This window comes from Microcaecilia unicolor, chromosome 9 (genome assembly GCF_901765095.1).
Source record: "Microcaecilia unicolor chromosome 9, aMicUni1.1, whole genome shotgun sequence".
NCBI lineage: Eukaryota > Metazoa > Chordata > Amphibia > Gymnophiona > Siphonopidae > Microcaecilia > Microcaecilia unicolor.
This window is the reverse complement of record NC_044039.1, coordinates 21541014-21557823: the sequence shown is the minus strand read 5'-3', so window position 1 is coordinate 21557823 and position 16810 is coordinate 21541014. Positions and strand designations below refer to the sequence as shown.

Genomic DNA, 16810 nt, shown 5'->3' with positions numbered 1-16810 from the left:
ATTCCTCTTACTTACTCTTCCTGTCTAGCCCAGCTATAGCAGTGACACTCCCTATTACGACTGAAGCATGAGTTTTCCTCTAAACCCAAACCCAAGTGTTATTCTATACCCAGTCAATTGATGTTGCCCTGAGCAACAGCTGCAATCTCCCTCCTCACTAGGGCCTGTCAGTATTGCTTGCATAGCATTCCCTGCTCTTGCCAGCCTGAGGAGCAAAAGCTGCTCCATTAGTTTGACACAGTGAATGCTGTCACTGGGCCATCTTGGCTTGCTCAACTAAAATTGCCCTTGTGTCAAAGCTGCTGATGATGCTGAGAGACATTATTTTTGATCTCCATGAAACTTGATCTGCTAATGCTTAAGATCAAATCTTTCCCCTTTCCCTCTTCCTTCTTCTGTCTTCTCCAACATCCTCCCTCTCCCAAATAGTGTAATGCTGCTATAATTTTTTTCTTTTACATGGTCTTTATTAACAACTTTGCTTTTCTGTCATTTTTAGTCCCGTTGAGTTATCATTTGGGTGTGTCTGTTTGCTCAAGTGAGTGGTTTGTTACTATGCTTTAATTACCAAAATTATGGCATGGTAATTGCAAGACCTGTGTTAACTGTTGGGACATTGTCAGCATCTGCCCATACAGTTAATACAGAGGAAATGTCTTTACTATGCATTAACTGTATTGCAGGTAATAGGATACAGGTGATGTTAATAGTGGCTTATTAACAATTAACATGCAATAACTACCTCCATGTTAACTGTAAGGCACCGTCCCATTCCATTTGTTGTCCATTTTCTGCTTTGTTCTATTAAGTGTTAACATGGATATTAGTGCTCTCTAGCTGCCACAATAATTGCTTATGCAGCTTTATAGGTTCCTTAATGTTTAATACTTCTTTTTTTTTTTTTTGCACACGCAGAGGAGACATAATATTACTTCAACAAGAAGTCAAAGATCTACAAGCGTCACTTAAGGTAGACCCATATTTTTTTTCCAGGGAGAGAGTGGGAATTTGAACTTGGATTTTAGTGTTTGTGTACAGCACTGTATACTTCTGATAGTGCTGTAAGAATTAGTAGTAGTATTGATAGCAGTAATACTAGAAGTACTGAAATTCTGATGTTCTGTCTTCCTAGGAAGAGAAATGGTACTCAGAAGAACTGAAGAAAGAATTGGAAAAAGTTCAAGGGCAACTGAAGCAAGTAATTCCTTTAAAGTTATTAAAGCAGTTTGATAAGTCATGAACAACCTTTGTATAACAGGGGTGTTGTACAGTGCAAGAGCTTGTTAATTTGTGTTCTTCTAGTATTCTTGATTTTTCTGTTAATGAAGTTTCACTTTGGAATTTGGCAATTTATAAAATTGAACAATTTCTCTAAATTTCTAAAATTGTTAATATTCTGCATGTTTTAAAGTTCTTCATTGCTAATAGGAATTGCTTGTTACCTACACTTCCAATCATTCTATACTTGAGGTTATATGTTTGCTTTCATAAGATTCTGCACTCCTTTTTTTAGGCTTAACCAAGGTAGGACCAAGGATGTCTGATGCCATAGGCAAACCTTCAGGTGCTCAGCTTCTCCCCTTTCCTTCCCTAACTCTCATGCTGTTGTCCAACATCTCCTCTTCTTTCCATCCCTTTGCCACTGCTGCACCTGCCACCATTCTACCTCCGTCCTCTAGAGAGACAGTCCACACTAAAAAGTAACAGCGTGGCAGTGGGTCTTTGACCACTCTGCATTCTCATGGCCTGCTGGGTGCTGCTAACTGCTGCCCCTCCTCTAACACAAACTGCTGATTACTGTCGCACGTGGGAGGAAATAAATCATCCAGGCATGCAGCAAATCTGAAATTACCACCAGGGGGGCCCAGTAGCCTGGCAGTAGTCTCATTCTGGCGCGTGCTACACATGCGTAGAGCCTAATGCACCTTTGTAAAAGGGACCCTAAGTTATTTCTTCACTTCCTTCCATAAGTAGATGCTAAAGGATTTTTTTTTTTTTTTTTTTTTTTTGGGGGGGGGGGGGGGGGGGGGGTACCATAGCAGAACATTAGAGCCTTACCTTTTTTTAACCAAAATATGAAAATTACACTGGTTCTTAGCCCAAACACATTCAAGTCTTATGAATGTTCACTGTGGAAAACCCAGGGCCAGCCTGTCCACTGGGCAGACTAGGTGTACACCCAGATTAGCAGGCCAGAAAGGGGGAGGGGTGCAGCAGAATTGGCACAGCCAGCAAAACAGCAACTGTCAGCACTGCAAGTGCACCTTTCAGCACCTGTGCACACATTCATCGCCTGCTACTCCCATCCCCTCCAACAGGAAATTGGAGCACGCCAACCGGTCACCGCACGTGTACCATGTGAACCTTTACCACTAGATCAGTGGGTGGCGTTAAGGGCTCAGGCCGGTTTTAGGCACACGATGATTTCAGTTTTACCACATGCCATTTTCCTGTCCCATTAAAAAAAAAAAAAAAAAACACCTTTTTTGCAGACGTGGTAAAAAGTGGCCCAGTGCGCGCCCAAAACACGCGCCTACACTAGCACAGGCCACTTCTTACCGCGGCTCAGTAAAAGGACCCCTTAATATTTATAAATTGTTTGTGTGACCTCCAAACTTTTCATGCATGTTTTGTTATCTGAACTGAAATCTGTATGGGATGGTGGGGGTTCAGAGAAGAATTAACACATCGAACTTTTGAAGCTACAGATGCAAAGTTCTGCTTCCCTTTTCATCATAGCTTATAAAGCTGATATGAACTGTCAGTTACTAGTGTGGCCACCAGTGCTGTCTTCCCCAAAGTTGTTAACTTTTCAATGCTACTTTTGCAGGTCGGACAAATAGAGCCATGAACTACTTTTTAGAGTTAAACATGGAACGTGTTCATTAAACCATATTTTGTATAACACTCTTAAAAACTAGCATTGTTGATTGAACCCCATCAATCTTTTTGAAGAGGTTTCTGTACATAAATAAATGCAAGAATTGCAAGACCTGTAAGTTTCCAGTTAGTAAGTTTAAGTCTTAACTCCTTCCCCTATTTTGTAAAAGAAAGCCCTGTCTTCTGTGTACTTCTCAGTATCTCAAAAGGAGACTGAGAATAGAATGGCCAAGTTACTCATCTCCATCCCAGTATTAATGTAGGTGGAGGTTTTTCAACTAGCTCAGCTATTGGAGCCACTTCTTTATGTTGGCACTAGATTTATGTCCCAAGCTTTTTAGTTGGGAAATCCTGCATAGTAAGTGGTAAACCTATTCATAGAGTGGTAGCAATTGGATCCCAAACGTGACACTAAAAGGAAAGCAGAATAGGGATTGTCTGGAAAAGGGTGCTATAATAGAGTAATAAGTGGCATGGATATGAACAACCTGGTTAAAAGCCTAGGCCTAGTTCAGTGGTAGAGTTAGTGGAGTCTCTGGTTGCTGTTTGACAGTTGGCTGTTCAATTTCCAAGCTTTCCAGATGGAAAAATAGTTGATAAAATTATGGAGTAAGAGGAAAGAATTTCTGTGGCATTGGTATTTTTCTTTACAGTTTTTAAGTAGCCCTCTTCATTCCCAGATACCTGGAGGGCATCTGTATTGAGAATAGTGAAGACCCATCAAATCCATTGAATGGGATGCTATTATTGGCTATTATTGGCTTTTGCTGTTACAGAGGTTGTAAATGCCCAATTCTTAATTACTAGTAAAAAAGGCCCGTTTCTTAACGCAATGTAATGAGTTCCTGCCGTTAATGTTTCCACGGTTGTATTCTGAATATAATTGTTGTTTACATGTGTAAGATTTCTTTATATACAATATTTTTTGTGTAAACTGGGTTACAATATGGTAAAAGTTTTCCTTGTTCAGGCCCTTCAATCAGTTTAACAATCACATCAGAAGAGCTCCTTATTCGTGAGAATGCAACATACAGTTGCCCATGTGAGAGAATGAGAGTGACAGTGTGTTTTACAGACGGTGTAAGAGAGATACAAGTGATTGATTGAGTGTGTGTGTGATGTCTGTGAGTGACAAAGGGATTAAATGTTTGTATTCCCTTCCGTTCTGTGCATTTGCCTCCACTGATGTTCGTACCTCCCTGTATATGATTGTTTGTTAGAGATTCAATCCATTCCACTTCCCTCCTCCAAGTTCCGTTCTGTCTGATTGGTTCTTCGTTCCTGTGACGTCACGTTTGCTTGGCAACTATGCAGCATTCCGTTTCCTCGACGTGAGGGCGGGGACAGTGAGAGCCAATGAAACACTGAACTACAGACTTACGAACCCTACACTGCCACAGTGCCACAGACTCAGCTTTAGAATGTTGGAGGTGCTTTTTATTATATAGGATAGTTTGTAGTTTATGCTAAAATGCTGCCCATATACAAAGGTACAAGTTATTATTATTTTTTATTTAGCTCATTCCTTTTCATTGGTAGTTGAAAGCATATTGCAGTAAAGTGCAATAAGTATTTTCCTATCCTCACAGGGCTTACAATCTAAGAGGGTCTTTTACTAAGCCGTGGTAGCGTTTTAAGCTTGTGGTAGAAATCAACTGGTGGTAAAAGCCAAGACGCCTGTTATATTCCTATGGGCATCTCGGAATTAACTGCCTGCTGATCTCTACCACGAGCTAAAAATGCTACTGCCACTTAGAAAAAGACCCCTTACTAGTTTGTACCTGAAGCAATAAAGGGTAAAGTGAGTTGTCAAAAGGGCACAAGAAGTGCCAGTTTTTGAACCCTGGCTTCCCAGGTTCCCCAGCCTGCTCCTTTAACCATCAGACTAGTTTAAAGTGGCCCTCCAGTGAGAGAGCTTTAGTACACTGTAATCTTTTTGGATTTTTTTTTTATTGGGCATTCTCTCATCATTTTCTGTAAATGTCATCTGAAGACAGTTTACATTTAAATTACTACAGGGAAAAAATGAAGTAAATGCCAGAATTCTTTTTTTTTTTTTTTTTTTTTTGTGGATGTGCATGTAACCAGTTATTTGAACAGATAACATCTTGAGGATTTTGTTTTTCCAAAAAAGTGACATTATCAGAAGTCCATTTTAAATGAGAAACTTATTTCCATGCATGCTTGTAGGCTATAAAAGTTTGAAATAGTGTCAAATTTTTCTGAATTTTGTTCTCCTATGTGTGTATAAGTGATGTTTTTTTGTGTATGCCTATATTTTCTTTTTTAGGATTCTGTTCCTGATGGGATGACAACAGTGGCATCTACAGGTAAACTGACATTGTGCTATTTCATGGTTTTATTACTGTGTGGGGCAAATATGCTACATTAACAGATTTCATTAACTTATTTACTGTCTAATGGCATGATAATTAGAATACAAAATGCTTTGTTTTTCTTTTGTGTAGAGCAAAAATCCACGCTAGAAAAAGAAAGTACTACCTATTTATAAAATGCACGTATATAATTTAAACTTTGACTAGTTGTACTCTCTACAATTTCTTAGAGCTGTAAGTTATCCTCTGAAGAGACTTCCACACTTGTCTCAGGTGACACTTTTGCTATCGCCTTCGGTAAAAATAAAGGTGTTTTCTCCAAGGACAAGCAGGCTTATAGATTCTCAAAAGTGGGTGAGGCCAACCCACGTCGCCTGGTCTGGGACTTACGAAAAGCAAAAGTAGAACTTTGTGGAGCATGACCCATGCTCTACTGCTCATGCGCGAGTGCCTTCCCGCCAGCCACGAGAACACAAATTTCCTCAGTTCTTTTTCTACTATGTTATGGAGAGGGCGTGGTTTTTAATTGTCCTTGAAGAGCTTTTTTTGTGCCTTTCAGTGATTATTTTCGTCCTTAATTGTGTTCCCAGTTGTGGAACCCGACTCATTTGATTTTCCTGTATATGTTTTTTTAATGTTTCAACAATTTTTATTGGTGACACGTGCAAAACAACCAATCAGATCAGTATACAATAGATGTAAACCTCCATAGTGCATATCAGACAAATTACTGCATTAGTCATCAAACACAGTAACAGGAATTTCCCTCCCTCCCCTCCCTCCACCATAAAACAACAGCACTTACATCCTGTTTCAGAGGGGAAAAAAAAAAAAGAAGGGGGGGGGGGGGAGAAGGTTGCTCACCATATTCAACACTTACAACCAGAGTCCCTGAAATCATCCCACCTTTACTGAAAGGAGTCTCCTTGCATCACCACCAAGGCCCAGAAAATCAATTTGAATTAATAATCAAACTCCTAGCTCTATGTGGCAATGTCCTGTATATTTTTAGTTTATTTTACTGGTTTTAAGTTTGCTTTCTTTTTTGTCATCGTTCGGCCACTTTTAGGCCTTGACTTCGGTCAGGATTTTTCCCTTCATTTTTTGCTGTGCCTTTCCCCTTTTTTGAGCACCATCTCTTTTTTTTTTTTGATTTAGCCGAGAAAGTTTTTCCTTCCATGTTCACGAAGGTTCCCAGTGACTTTAAACACTGTACCCGGTGCAATCGGACGATATGTGGGAAGGACACCAGTTCTTTGTGTCTTTAGTGTCTCTAGTCCGACCATAGCCTCACTAACTGTGTTCTCTGTCTTCGCATGGACCTAGGTTTCCAGAGAGGCTCAACAAGAGAGGATTTTTGGAGCCAAGCCCGGTTCCTCGACACCGGCATCGAGGTCGGAGGCGCTGGCATCGGGAGTGTCAGTAAGTATGGCTGCTGCTAGACCCTTAGACACTTGAGAGCAGTGAATCATCGATTGGGTCTCCACTGGCCTCGAGGCCTCCTGCTCTGCAGCCTCCCCGGGACTGTCCATCGACATACCCGAGCTGTAGGCGACGTGTGGATTTCACGTCGTCCATGGCACCGAGGAGCCTCTGTGACACGCTTTGGGTGAAGGCTAAGAAGCATCGTCATCGATCGCCCTTGACACATGGTGCTGGGATTTGGCACTCGAGAAGTGTCGACACTGGGAGGATTGCTACCCCTTCACACAGGAGGTGCTGATGCATTGGTCTCCCAGCAGTCAAGACCCAGCTCCTTGTATCGACCCTGGTGGCTATGCAATCTGTGCCTGAACCTGCATCTCATTTTTTCCCAATGTCAGCCCTCAATGAGCACATCCGGGCCTTGCTCCGTAAGCATCTGGATGGCCTTATGCAACAGTGTGCATTGGGGGTGCTTGTGCCTACCCTACCTCCCATTGCGACTCCGTTTGGCCTTCAGTCTGCGGTGCGGCCTCAGACATCAATGCTGCTTGCGGCTCCAGTGTCAACTGCCACCCGAGCCGGCACTCCCTCGAAGTCTGTGGAGGAAGCTTTGCCGGAATCGAGGCGGGAACCAACTTCTCAACGTCATTCCCAAGGAAATAGCTTCCCCACATCGAGGCAGGTTCAGTTTTTACTCCCATCAGGAGGTATTGTCTGACACCAAAAAGGAGCGCTCATAGGAATCGGAGGAGGATCCAATGTACTTTTCCTTGGATGAGTCCTATAGAATTCCCTCTGAACCCTCCCTTCCACCTGAAAGGAGAAAGTCTTTTCTGAAGAGCCTTTCGTTCCCTTCTTTTGTCAAGGAAATGGCTGATGCCATGCCATTTCCTTTGGAAATGGAGGACGAGCCCAGGGCCAAGATGCTTGAGGTCATGGACTACATGTCTCCTCCTAAGGAGGCTGACTGTCCCTTTCCACGAGGTACTCCAGGAGCTGGGAGTCCCCTCTGTCGGTCCCGGTCATGCCCAAGAAGATTGATTACCGTGTAGAGGATCCACAGCACACCTGGTTTTGATAAGCCTCAGTTGCTTCACAATTCCATGGTGGTGGAATCCAGTCTCCAAAGAGCCAGGAGCTCCATGGACTGTGCCTCGTTGCCCCCAGGTAGAGAAGCTACAACCATGGATTCTTTTGGGAGAAAGACGTACCAGGCTTCAATACTCATCTCCTGAATACAATCGTACCAGCTCTTCATGAGCGTCTGCTTGTAAAACTCAGTACGTAAGTTATTGGACTTGGCTGAGACGCTCCCTCCGGATCAGGCCGAGTCACTTCGCCAGTTGGTCAAGCAGCAGAAGGCGTGTCGAAAGTTCTTGTCCAGGGGTACTTATGACACTTGGATGTGGCAGCCAGGATCTCTGCTTGGAATATAGCAATGTGCAGACTGTCATAACTGCGTGTTTCTGACTTGGAACATTCTGTTCAGCAGAGGTTGGTGGATGCCTCATGCAGGGAGAGGTCACAGACCAAATGAAAAAACATACTGATGCTATCTCTTCTCTCTCCCCCTCGGGCGCCTTCTGCATCTACCTCCTTAGTTAGGAGGACTTTTGGCAAACCAAACAGGAGTACATGTTACTGTCAGAGGCATAGGTACAACCCTTCGGCTCGCCAGCCTGTTCAGGCTCAACCTCAGCCTGCTCGTTCACGTCAACATCATGCGCCAGAGGCTCCTACTTCTCCCCAGGCAAAGCAAGGGTCGAGCTTTTGACTGGCTCCAGCAGAACATACCCGCAGTAAACCAGTACATTTAGTGCGGGAGTTGCTAAGAAGGTACTTGTAAATGTGGGAAGCAGTGTGACCAATGTGCTGAAGCTTCAGAGTAAAATCAGTAAGCTCTGGAGTTTGGGTCAGGAACTGGGCGTGTAACCTATCATTGGATTTCTTTTTTACCATGGAGCTAATCTGAAGCCATTGGTAAAATTGGGTGTCAGTGCAAATTCTGATTTCATCTCTGAGAAGGTTTTCCATGTTTACCTACTCATATGGATCATATCTTTTAAGGCCCAAATACCTATTTGCTGCCACTGACCACGAAACTTGTTTTTTGCCAATTTTAAAGTTAGGATTATTCCATATAGGGGTGAGTGGCGTAGCAGACCAAGGGTTATCCATTAATTTATCTAAGGATACCATTAATTTATAGGCGGTGTGAATGAACGGATTAGAGACAATGCTCTTGGGGAGGCGCATGCCAATGATATGGGAATGTTGTAACGGATCAATAAGGGCCTGTTCAAAGGTTAACCATCTGGGCGGGGAAACAGCATTTATAGGGGAGATCCATTCCATGCCCTGCCGCATAATGAAGGCTTTATGATAAAGCAGGAGATCAGGAAATTTCACACCTCCATGCCCTTTTGGGTGCTTAAGTTTGCTCAGAGAGATCCTGGGCAATCTTAAGATTCCATAAAAAGTAAAGTTTCCTCGGGTTAACTACTGTATCACAAATGAAATTGGAATAGTAGGAGGTTTTCACTTTGGAGATCATACCTTTTGTAGATTTTCAAAACACTTTTTTCAAGCGATCCATTCTTCAGTGGATTTGTCCTTAGCCCAGATTCTCTCCTGTCTCTTGCATTTACATTTTATTTGTAAAAGATCATCATTGAACCACGGAGATAATCTTTTTGGATGAGATTTGACAGTCACAGGTGCAATAACATAAAGGACTGCTTTACAAGTATCATTCTATTGCAGAATAAAATTCAGGGAAAGGTTTGAGATAAGTAATGCATTCATTGGACCAGAATTTTAAAAGGTCAATTTTACCTCTAGTTTTAAAGGAATGTAACAAATTTTGGAGTTTGGAATGACAATTTCCTTCCAGTACAATTTGAAAGAAGAGGTTATTGTGTTCTGACCAAGGTATTGAGGTCCAATGAAAATCTGAGATTAAAAAAATAGTTGGGTCTGCAAATTTCGTTGCTAATATATCTAATTGATTACTTTCCTTAACGTCCCTCCGGAATGGTCCAGAGCTTGACTGATGGGTTGTGCACGCCTTCCAGCAGGTGGAGACTGAGAATTCTGACTCATCCCTGTTTGCCAATAAGAGACCTTGTCAGAGAGAGAAGAATCCAGTATTCTCAGTCTTCAGCAGGTGGAAGGTGGTGAGCCCTATCAGTCTCTCTTATTTCTGTCCTTCTATCTTTGGTTAAAATATACTTATTTAAAAGGGTTCGGTCTGTGCACCTAATTTTGGGAACCTTGGTGAGAGGCAGAGGTCTGAGGGGCTCCTTTGGGGTCTCGGGGGTGTTACATCTGGAAAGCCAGGTCCCTCTGCCCCAATTCCTCCCTGTTTTTGGTGTATGCCCTGGGGCTGTAGAACCCAGTCTCTTCAGGGGAAGAGATTCTGGGTCTGGGAGAGGCAGCCATTACATTCTGGTAAAAAAAAAAAAAAAAAAAGCACTGTTTTCACACTGTTTACAGTAAAAGTGTCTCGCTTCTTTTTCCCCTTCGTGGTGTCTTGAGGCTCTCTGTTCGGCCAGGCTGTCAGGAAGTTTAAAACAAAAAAAAAACAGCACGCTGGGGGAAGCACTGAGTTTGGGCGCGCGTCTGTTAGACTGCCGGAATGGCAGAGAAACAAACAGTGCGCGGTCTGTCAGCATCGTGGCGTCAGAGCCAGCAGTCGCAAGTTTTTGGGGCCTTCTACCGCGCCTTTGACTACCTCGGGGGGGGGGGGGGGGTGTCTGGTCTTGGCGGTTCACGCTGATGCTCCGGCGGTTTCTGTTTTGGTGGGAAACGCTGCCATTTTGTCTCCCTCCGTGGAGTAGCAAGCTTCAGCCTAACAGTACAGCTCCCTTATCTGTCAGCTTCCTTATCTGTCTCTCCCTACACTCTTCTCCGGGAACTCTGTTCACTGGGCAAATCTCTCTTATCTGCCCCCCTTCTCCTCCACCGCTAACTCCAGACTCGTTCCTTTTATCTTGCTGCACCATATGCCTGGAATAAACTTCCTGAGCCGGTACGTCAAGCTCCATCTCTGTCTGTCTTCAAAGCTAGGCTAAAAGCCCACCTTTTTGATGCTGCTTTTTAACTCCTAACCCTTACTCACTTGTTCAGTACCCTTATTTTATCTTCCCCACCTTAGTAATTCCCTTATCTCTTATTTGTCCTGTTTCTCTGTCCTAATTAGATTGTAAGCTTTGTCAAGCAGTGTCTGTCTCTTCATGTTCAAGTGTACAGCGCTGTGTACATCTAGTAGCGCTATAGAAATAAGTAGTAGTAATAGTAGTAATCTGCCAAGAAAACAATACCCTGAGATGTGCCCTACTTAGATAAATAAAGTGTTTATCTGCCAATACTGTCTCCTGAGAAGTCTGCTTTGGTATGAATATGGCTTATCACATTTTTGTTCCAGAGGTGCAGTCACTAGAAAGGCAGTTAGAAGAAGCTCACACTGAAAATTTTAATATTAAGCAGATGAAAGACCTCTTTGAGCAGAAAGCAGCCCAACTGGCAACTGAAATTGTGGGTAAGTATGTTAAGCACATATTCTGCCTATGTGTTCTACCTCTAAAATGAGCATGTGGTTCATATGGTTTTATTTTCTCTTAAATCAGAGATAAAGTCAAAATATGATGAGGAAAAGGGCCTCCGGGAAGCAGCAGATGAGAAAGTGAGAAGCTTGACGCAAGAAATACAGAGAGAGAAGTCTGTGATAGAAAATTTAAAGACTGAATTGGTAATTTAAAGTCCTTTTTGTTTTTATGCTGAACCTGTCATTTGTAGAAGGAAGACTACTGCAGATTAAGGTAGCACATTTTCTATGAAAGTATTATATAATATATTGGACCATAAAACGTTGCAGAACTTGGAACCCCTAGTTACACATTGGGCTGAATAGATGTCAGATAACTGTCCACTCGATTTGGGTATTTTGTGAATAGTTTTATGTTTAAACTTTGGGTAAGGTTTGTGATTAGGTTGTAACTGATAAGCACCAATTTAATGTCTGGGTGTGAAAATGTAAAATAGATATGTATTGGAAAAACACAGTAAACAGCAACTTCCTTTATCAATATAAACTTTTTTTTTTTGATCTAAATTCCCTCGCCACCCCCAAAAGAAAATTGGGATCTTGGTTTATATTTATTGGTGCAAAAATTTCTCTCCTTCCCTTCTCCTCCATGGTGACTGCCATTTCTCTATCCCTCCCTCTGTGGTGACTGCTGTTTCTCCAGATCACCCTACCTCCCCCTCCCATGGTGACCAGTATTGTTTCTCTGCTCTCTCCTGGCTGACGCTGACATAGAAATGATCATGCCTGGCCAGTGTGGAGCCTTGAGCATCTGTGCATGCTCAAGGCCTGCTGGCTTCCCACTCTTTCAGACTAGAAGCTTTGAAGGGAGTGGGAAGCATCAGGCCTTGAACATGCATAGGTGCTCAAAGCCCCGCACTGACCAAGCACGGTCATTTCTGCGTCTGTGTCCGCCAGGAGGGAGGTAAGAAGAGGCAATGCCAGTCACCATGGGTGGGGAGGGAGGGATGGAGAAATGCCGGTCACCACAAGGTAGGGGAGGAGAGAAATGCTGGAATATAGTTTATATTTGAGTTAAGTCGTCATCTCTCTCTTTTTTTTTTTTTTTTTTAATCTCTTTATATTTGGATGGTTTTATATTAGAATATATATGGTACTTTTCTTGCCTGCCTTGGATTCTCTCTCTTTTGTGCTGTTTTGATGTTGACACCTCAGCAGTTGTGCAAATATATGTATTTGCTTCCATTGAAAACATGCTGATCAAAGCACTGTTTTTTTTCTACTCTCAAAATCGTATAATAGAAGCCCTAATTATGGGCAAGGGTTGATCTTCACACCAGCCATTGACTCTGGAGTGGTATTAAAGGATTCAATCACAGAGATGTCCTCGTTTTTTGTCATTTAGAGACTCGAGAGAAATTAGAAAAGAAAATCTTTCACTATTATGCTGGTATGCTTCATAAGCATATGGCAAAGAATTTGATTATTTATTTGTGGCATTTATACCCCGCTCTTTCCCGCTCGGTAGCAGGTTCAGTGCGGCTTACAAAGTATCACAGAGATAATACAATTTATGGAACAATGTATAACAAAGTATGGAACAAAGTATTACAGAGATGACATAATTACATAGAGTAGGACATTAGTAAGAGATATGGGGAAAGGATTGGAGTATGGGTAATTCTAGTGGTGTGGGATTATGTATAAGTTTAACACTTGCAGCCTTTTTAATATTTCTTTTTTCAATTCTTAGCTTCAGAGACCTGGTGTTGAAGATGTTGCTGTTCTAAAGAAGGAGCTAGTTCAGGTTCAGACACTGATGGACAAAATGACCTTGGAATGCGAGAGAGAGTCTGAAAAGCTAAAAGATGAATACAAACAGTTGCAGACAGAGAAGGTTAACTCGGAGGTAGGGTAACAAAACAAATTCATAAAATGTTTTTGATGGCTAGTACTTCCAAAATAATAGGAAACCAATGTCATACTTAAGCACATGATATACAGAGATCAAAATTCTGCCATAGAATTCTACTTCCAACTTTTTTTAGTATTTCACTTTGCCTCTTGGCTGGGCCAAGGTTCTTACTGCCTTGTTATAATAGAGTGCTCAATTATGTATATTCTGGATGGTGGACTTTTAAGATTTCAAAATATTTAGATTTGTACAGGCGAGCCCAGGAAAAGAAAGGCAAGATCACCTTATATGGTAAGAAAACATTTCTATTTTGTTGCATCGAGTAGGAGAATGAAGAAATAGAACCAGGAAACACAAGTTGTTTTAAATCATAGCATGTAAATTACTACTTGCCATTATTTTAAACAATTTATTAGCCTTTTAGATACATAACCAGCAGATTTGATTAAGACTGTTAATATGAAGCTTGCTGTGTTGTGTGATCTAGGGCTTTGTTTTTAAGCAGGTACTCTTTCATTCTCTGAATATGGAAACTGATTGCATTTGGAAACATCTCCTTCACTTATTGTCATTTGTTTTATAGAGTCAATGAGAAATTGATTTCCAAGTGTCATTTTGATTGGTTGTGTTTGTACTTTATTTAGTTTTATGCCAGAACTTCTTCAAATAAATGTTAGAAAGTTTTAGTACTTTTATCCAGTTTTGACATTACACTTTACCTTTTTATCTGAGTAGAATACTACCTCTCTTCCACAACTGACCCATGGATTTTAAGTTCTGTGGGGTTTTCCCCATGAAATTCTGTTAAAATGCATGTTTTAATGAACCAAAGAAATATTTTTTTATGAAGTATAGATAAGAAAGATCATTTATTCTATACATAGAAGCAGACAGTGTCAAACAGAAGTAGTTAATAACAATTGCAAAAATTGCAATTAGATATTTTAAGTTTATAACTTGATGTACTGATAAGTCCTCTGGGCTGCTCACATTTAACACTATATAGAGGATAATTCGGAATCACCACAATTTGTAGCCACTGGCCTACAAGTGAATTTTCCAAGGTAAAATGTACTTATTTCTAAATTCAGGAACTTTGTACTCATCTATTTTCATTTGCATTGGAATATGTGCCAGAAGATCCCCAGAGTAATTTGAAAATGCTGAAGCTGTATATACTTTGCCTTCTCTAACATAACTCTTTAGCTTGTCTCTTCATAAGAAAGCAATGTGTGTGTTTTTCAGACCCTAACAAGCCATTTTCCATCTTTTTTTTGTTTCAATATGTTTAGCATAAAATAGAATATTGCATTTGAATTTCACACAGGGGGTGGAAAATGAAAATATCTCTAGAAGTTTGAATTTGGGAGCAATTAAAAAGAGAACTATATAACATTGTAGCCTGTGTTAAGAGGGAACAGGTGTATACCTGTTAGAATAAGGAATTTAATGTATTTATTCATGAATTGGCTTAACAGTTTTTGTCAATTTCCATCTTACATCCATCATTTTTCATTCTTTTTGTCTGCTTTCTCATGGAGATACGTACATTTGAGGTAACTGGTTTTCTGGACAATTTTTAATTGCCGTGTAACATTTTTACCTCAACATGAGCTTCATAAGGATTTGTAATATAGACATTGACTTTTAATCTAGCAACTGCTCCTCCTCGGTGGGCTGGGGGGTCTTTTACTAAAGCTTAGCTCGAGTTATGTGCAGCAGGGCCCATTTTATTCCTATCTAGTCTGTTCATCCACACTAACTGCTAAATCTACAATTCCTTTCTCTCCTTCAGAAATTCTGTGTACTGGCTCTGTGTTATTGAATTCAAATATCTCCCCTCTACACTCTCCCCTGGGAGACTGTTTCAAGCACCTGTCATCCTTCTGTAAAGAAATATTGCCTTGGATTGCTTTTGAATCTACCCCTGTTCACCCTAATTCTTTGATTCATAGGCCACCCCCCTCCACTCCAAATACACACAGTCATAGCTATCTCTTTATGAAACTTCACCACCACCCTAAGTGTACATGTCATCATTGCTCTTTCTTCGGCTTTCCTTTTCCTGGTACAAACAGCTGCGTAGATTTTTTGTTGTTGTTTTAGAAACACAGAAACATGATGGCAGATAAAGGTCAAATGGCCTATCTAGTCTGCCCATCCTTAGCATCCACTTTCTCCTCCTCCCCATAAGAGATCCCACATATCTGTCCCACGCTTTCTTAAATTGATAGTCCTTGTCTCCACCACCTCCACTGGGAGGCTATTCCACACGTCCACCTCCCTTTCCATGAAACAGTATTTCCTTACTCCTGAGCCTTTAACTTTTATCCTATGCCCTCTCATTCTAGAGTGTTTTTTTTCTTCATTTGAAAAAGGCTCATCTCCTATACACTAGTGCCACAGAGAAATTTGAATGTCTATTATTATATCCCTTCTGCCTTTCTTCCCTTACTCAAACTTTCCCTCCTACCCACAAGAGGAGGAGGAGAACTGCATTTGGGCTGTGTTCTACTCTGCTGCTGTGGCTCAGACTACTGAATTTGAACCACACAAGCTATTGTACAGCCCTGTGTGGTTCAAATTTTAGGAGTCTGAGGATGTAGCCCAGCTTTTGTGCTGATCAATGCTGGGAGAGGGAGGCGAGGAAGAGGACAAGTTGGGGGTGTGAGAAACTATGCAAATTGCCCCCGCCTCACGGTCCCTTGTACAATATTCTGCATTCCACAATGGCACAGAACTCTCCGAGGAGTATCTTCTGAGATTGTGAAGGTTAAATTATAGGTGTTCTGTGAAATTGAAGCATTCTTCTGATGCAAAAACAGAAATAATGTTTACCTATAAAAATTGGAATAATTTTTTTGTCAAGTATAACTTTTTTTTTTTAGTGTATTTTTTTATTTTATTAAGAACCTACTGGACACAAGATTCAAAATGCCAGATTTACATGCATAACAGTATGAAGACTATAAACGCAATAAACTAGGACCAAGACATTTTATGTAGAGCAAAATAAACAGCTCTTAAGAGGTTTAATGTATTAACCACTAAACATGAATTTTTTTCTGGACATACTTAACTTTGTTTAAATGAGTGATCACATACTTTAATAACGTTTTCATTTGTTGCATCATGGAGAATACGATTGACAATTCTGTATGTGAGTGAAAGTGCTTCGAAATAACTTGGTGGGACTCTTTTTGTTTAGGATTGATGCCATCTGAGCTGTTTTATGGATAAAGTACATAAGAGGGGAAATGTAGTAATTGCATTACACAAGGGTTGTTTGGTGGTGGGAAAGACTCAATGATGAGTGAGTTCTATGTCCAGGGTAAACTGGAAACTTAGGGGCCCTTTTTACTAAGCTGTGGTTAAAGGGGCCCTGTACTAGCAGCGGCGGCTGTTCTTGCCACGCGCTGGGGCCCATTTTACCGCAGCAGGTAAAAAGGCCAAAAAAAAAAAGAAATGATCAAAAATCACTATAAAGACTTATGTATACATCATATATTTAAAATGACAATACTTTATTTTCCAGTCTAATATATAAAAGAATTTTTATCATCCCACCCGTTAATATTCACAAAACATTTTTTTGTGACTCACCAAACTCTGGTTGCACAAAAAGCATGATTGTTCACCATTCTAGCTGTTAATGCCCTTTTACAAAATCCTAATTTGTTTACAAAAAAAGAAATGCACTTACCGTGT

At 41.0% G+C, this 16810-nt stretch overlaps 1 protein-coding gene across 2 annotated transcripts in view; it reads left to right on the top strand.

The window, feature by feature from the left end:
- EEA1 (early endosome antigen 1) overlaps positions 1-16810 on the top strand; it is a 138089-nt gene that overhangs the window by 19704 nt on the left and 101575 nt on the right. For both annotated transcript variants that reach the window (XM_030215574.1, XM_030215573.1), the window contains 6 exons: positions 916-970; positions 1133-1198; positions 5171-5210; positions 11068-11181; positions 11270-11391; positions 12941-13096. In XM_030215574.1, the coding sequence (XP_030071434.1) occupies positions 916-970; positions 1133-1198; positions 5171-5210; positions 11068-11181; positions 11270-11391; positions 12941-13096 (553 nt within the window). The remainder of the gene's footprint in view (positions 1-915; positions 971-1132; positions 1199-5170; positions 5211-11067; positions 11182-11269; positions 11392-12940; positions 13097-16810) is intronic.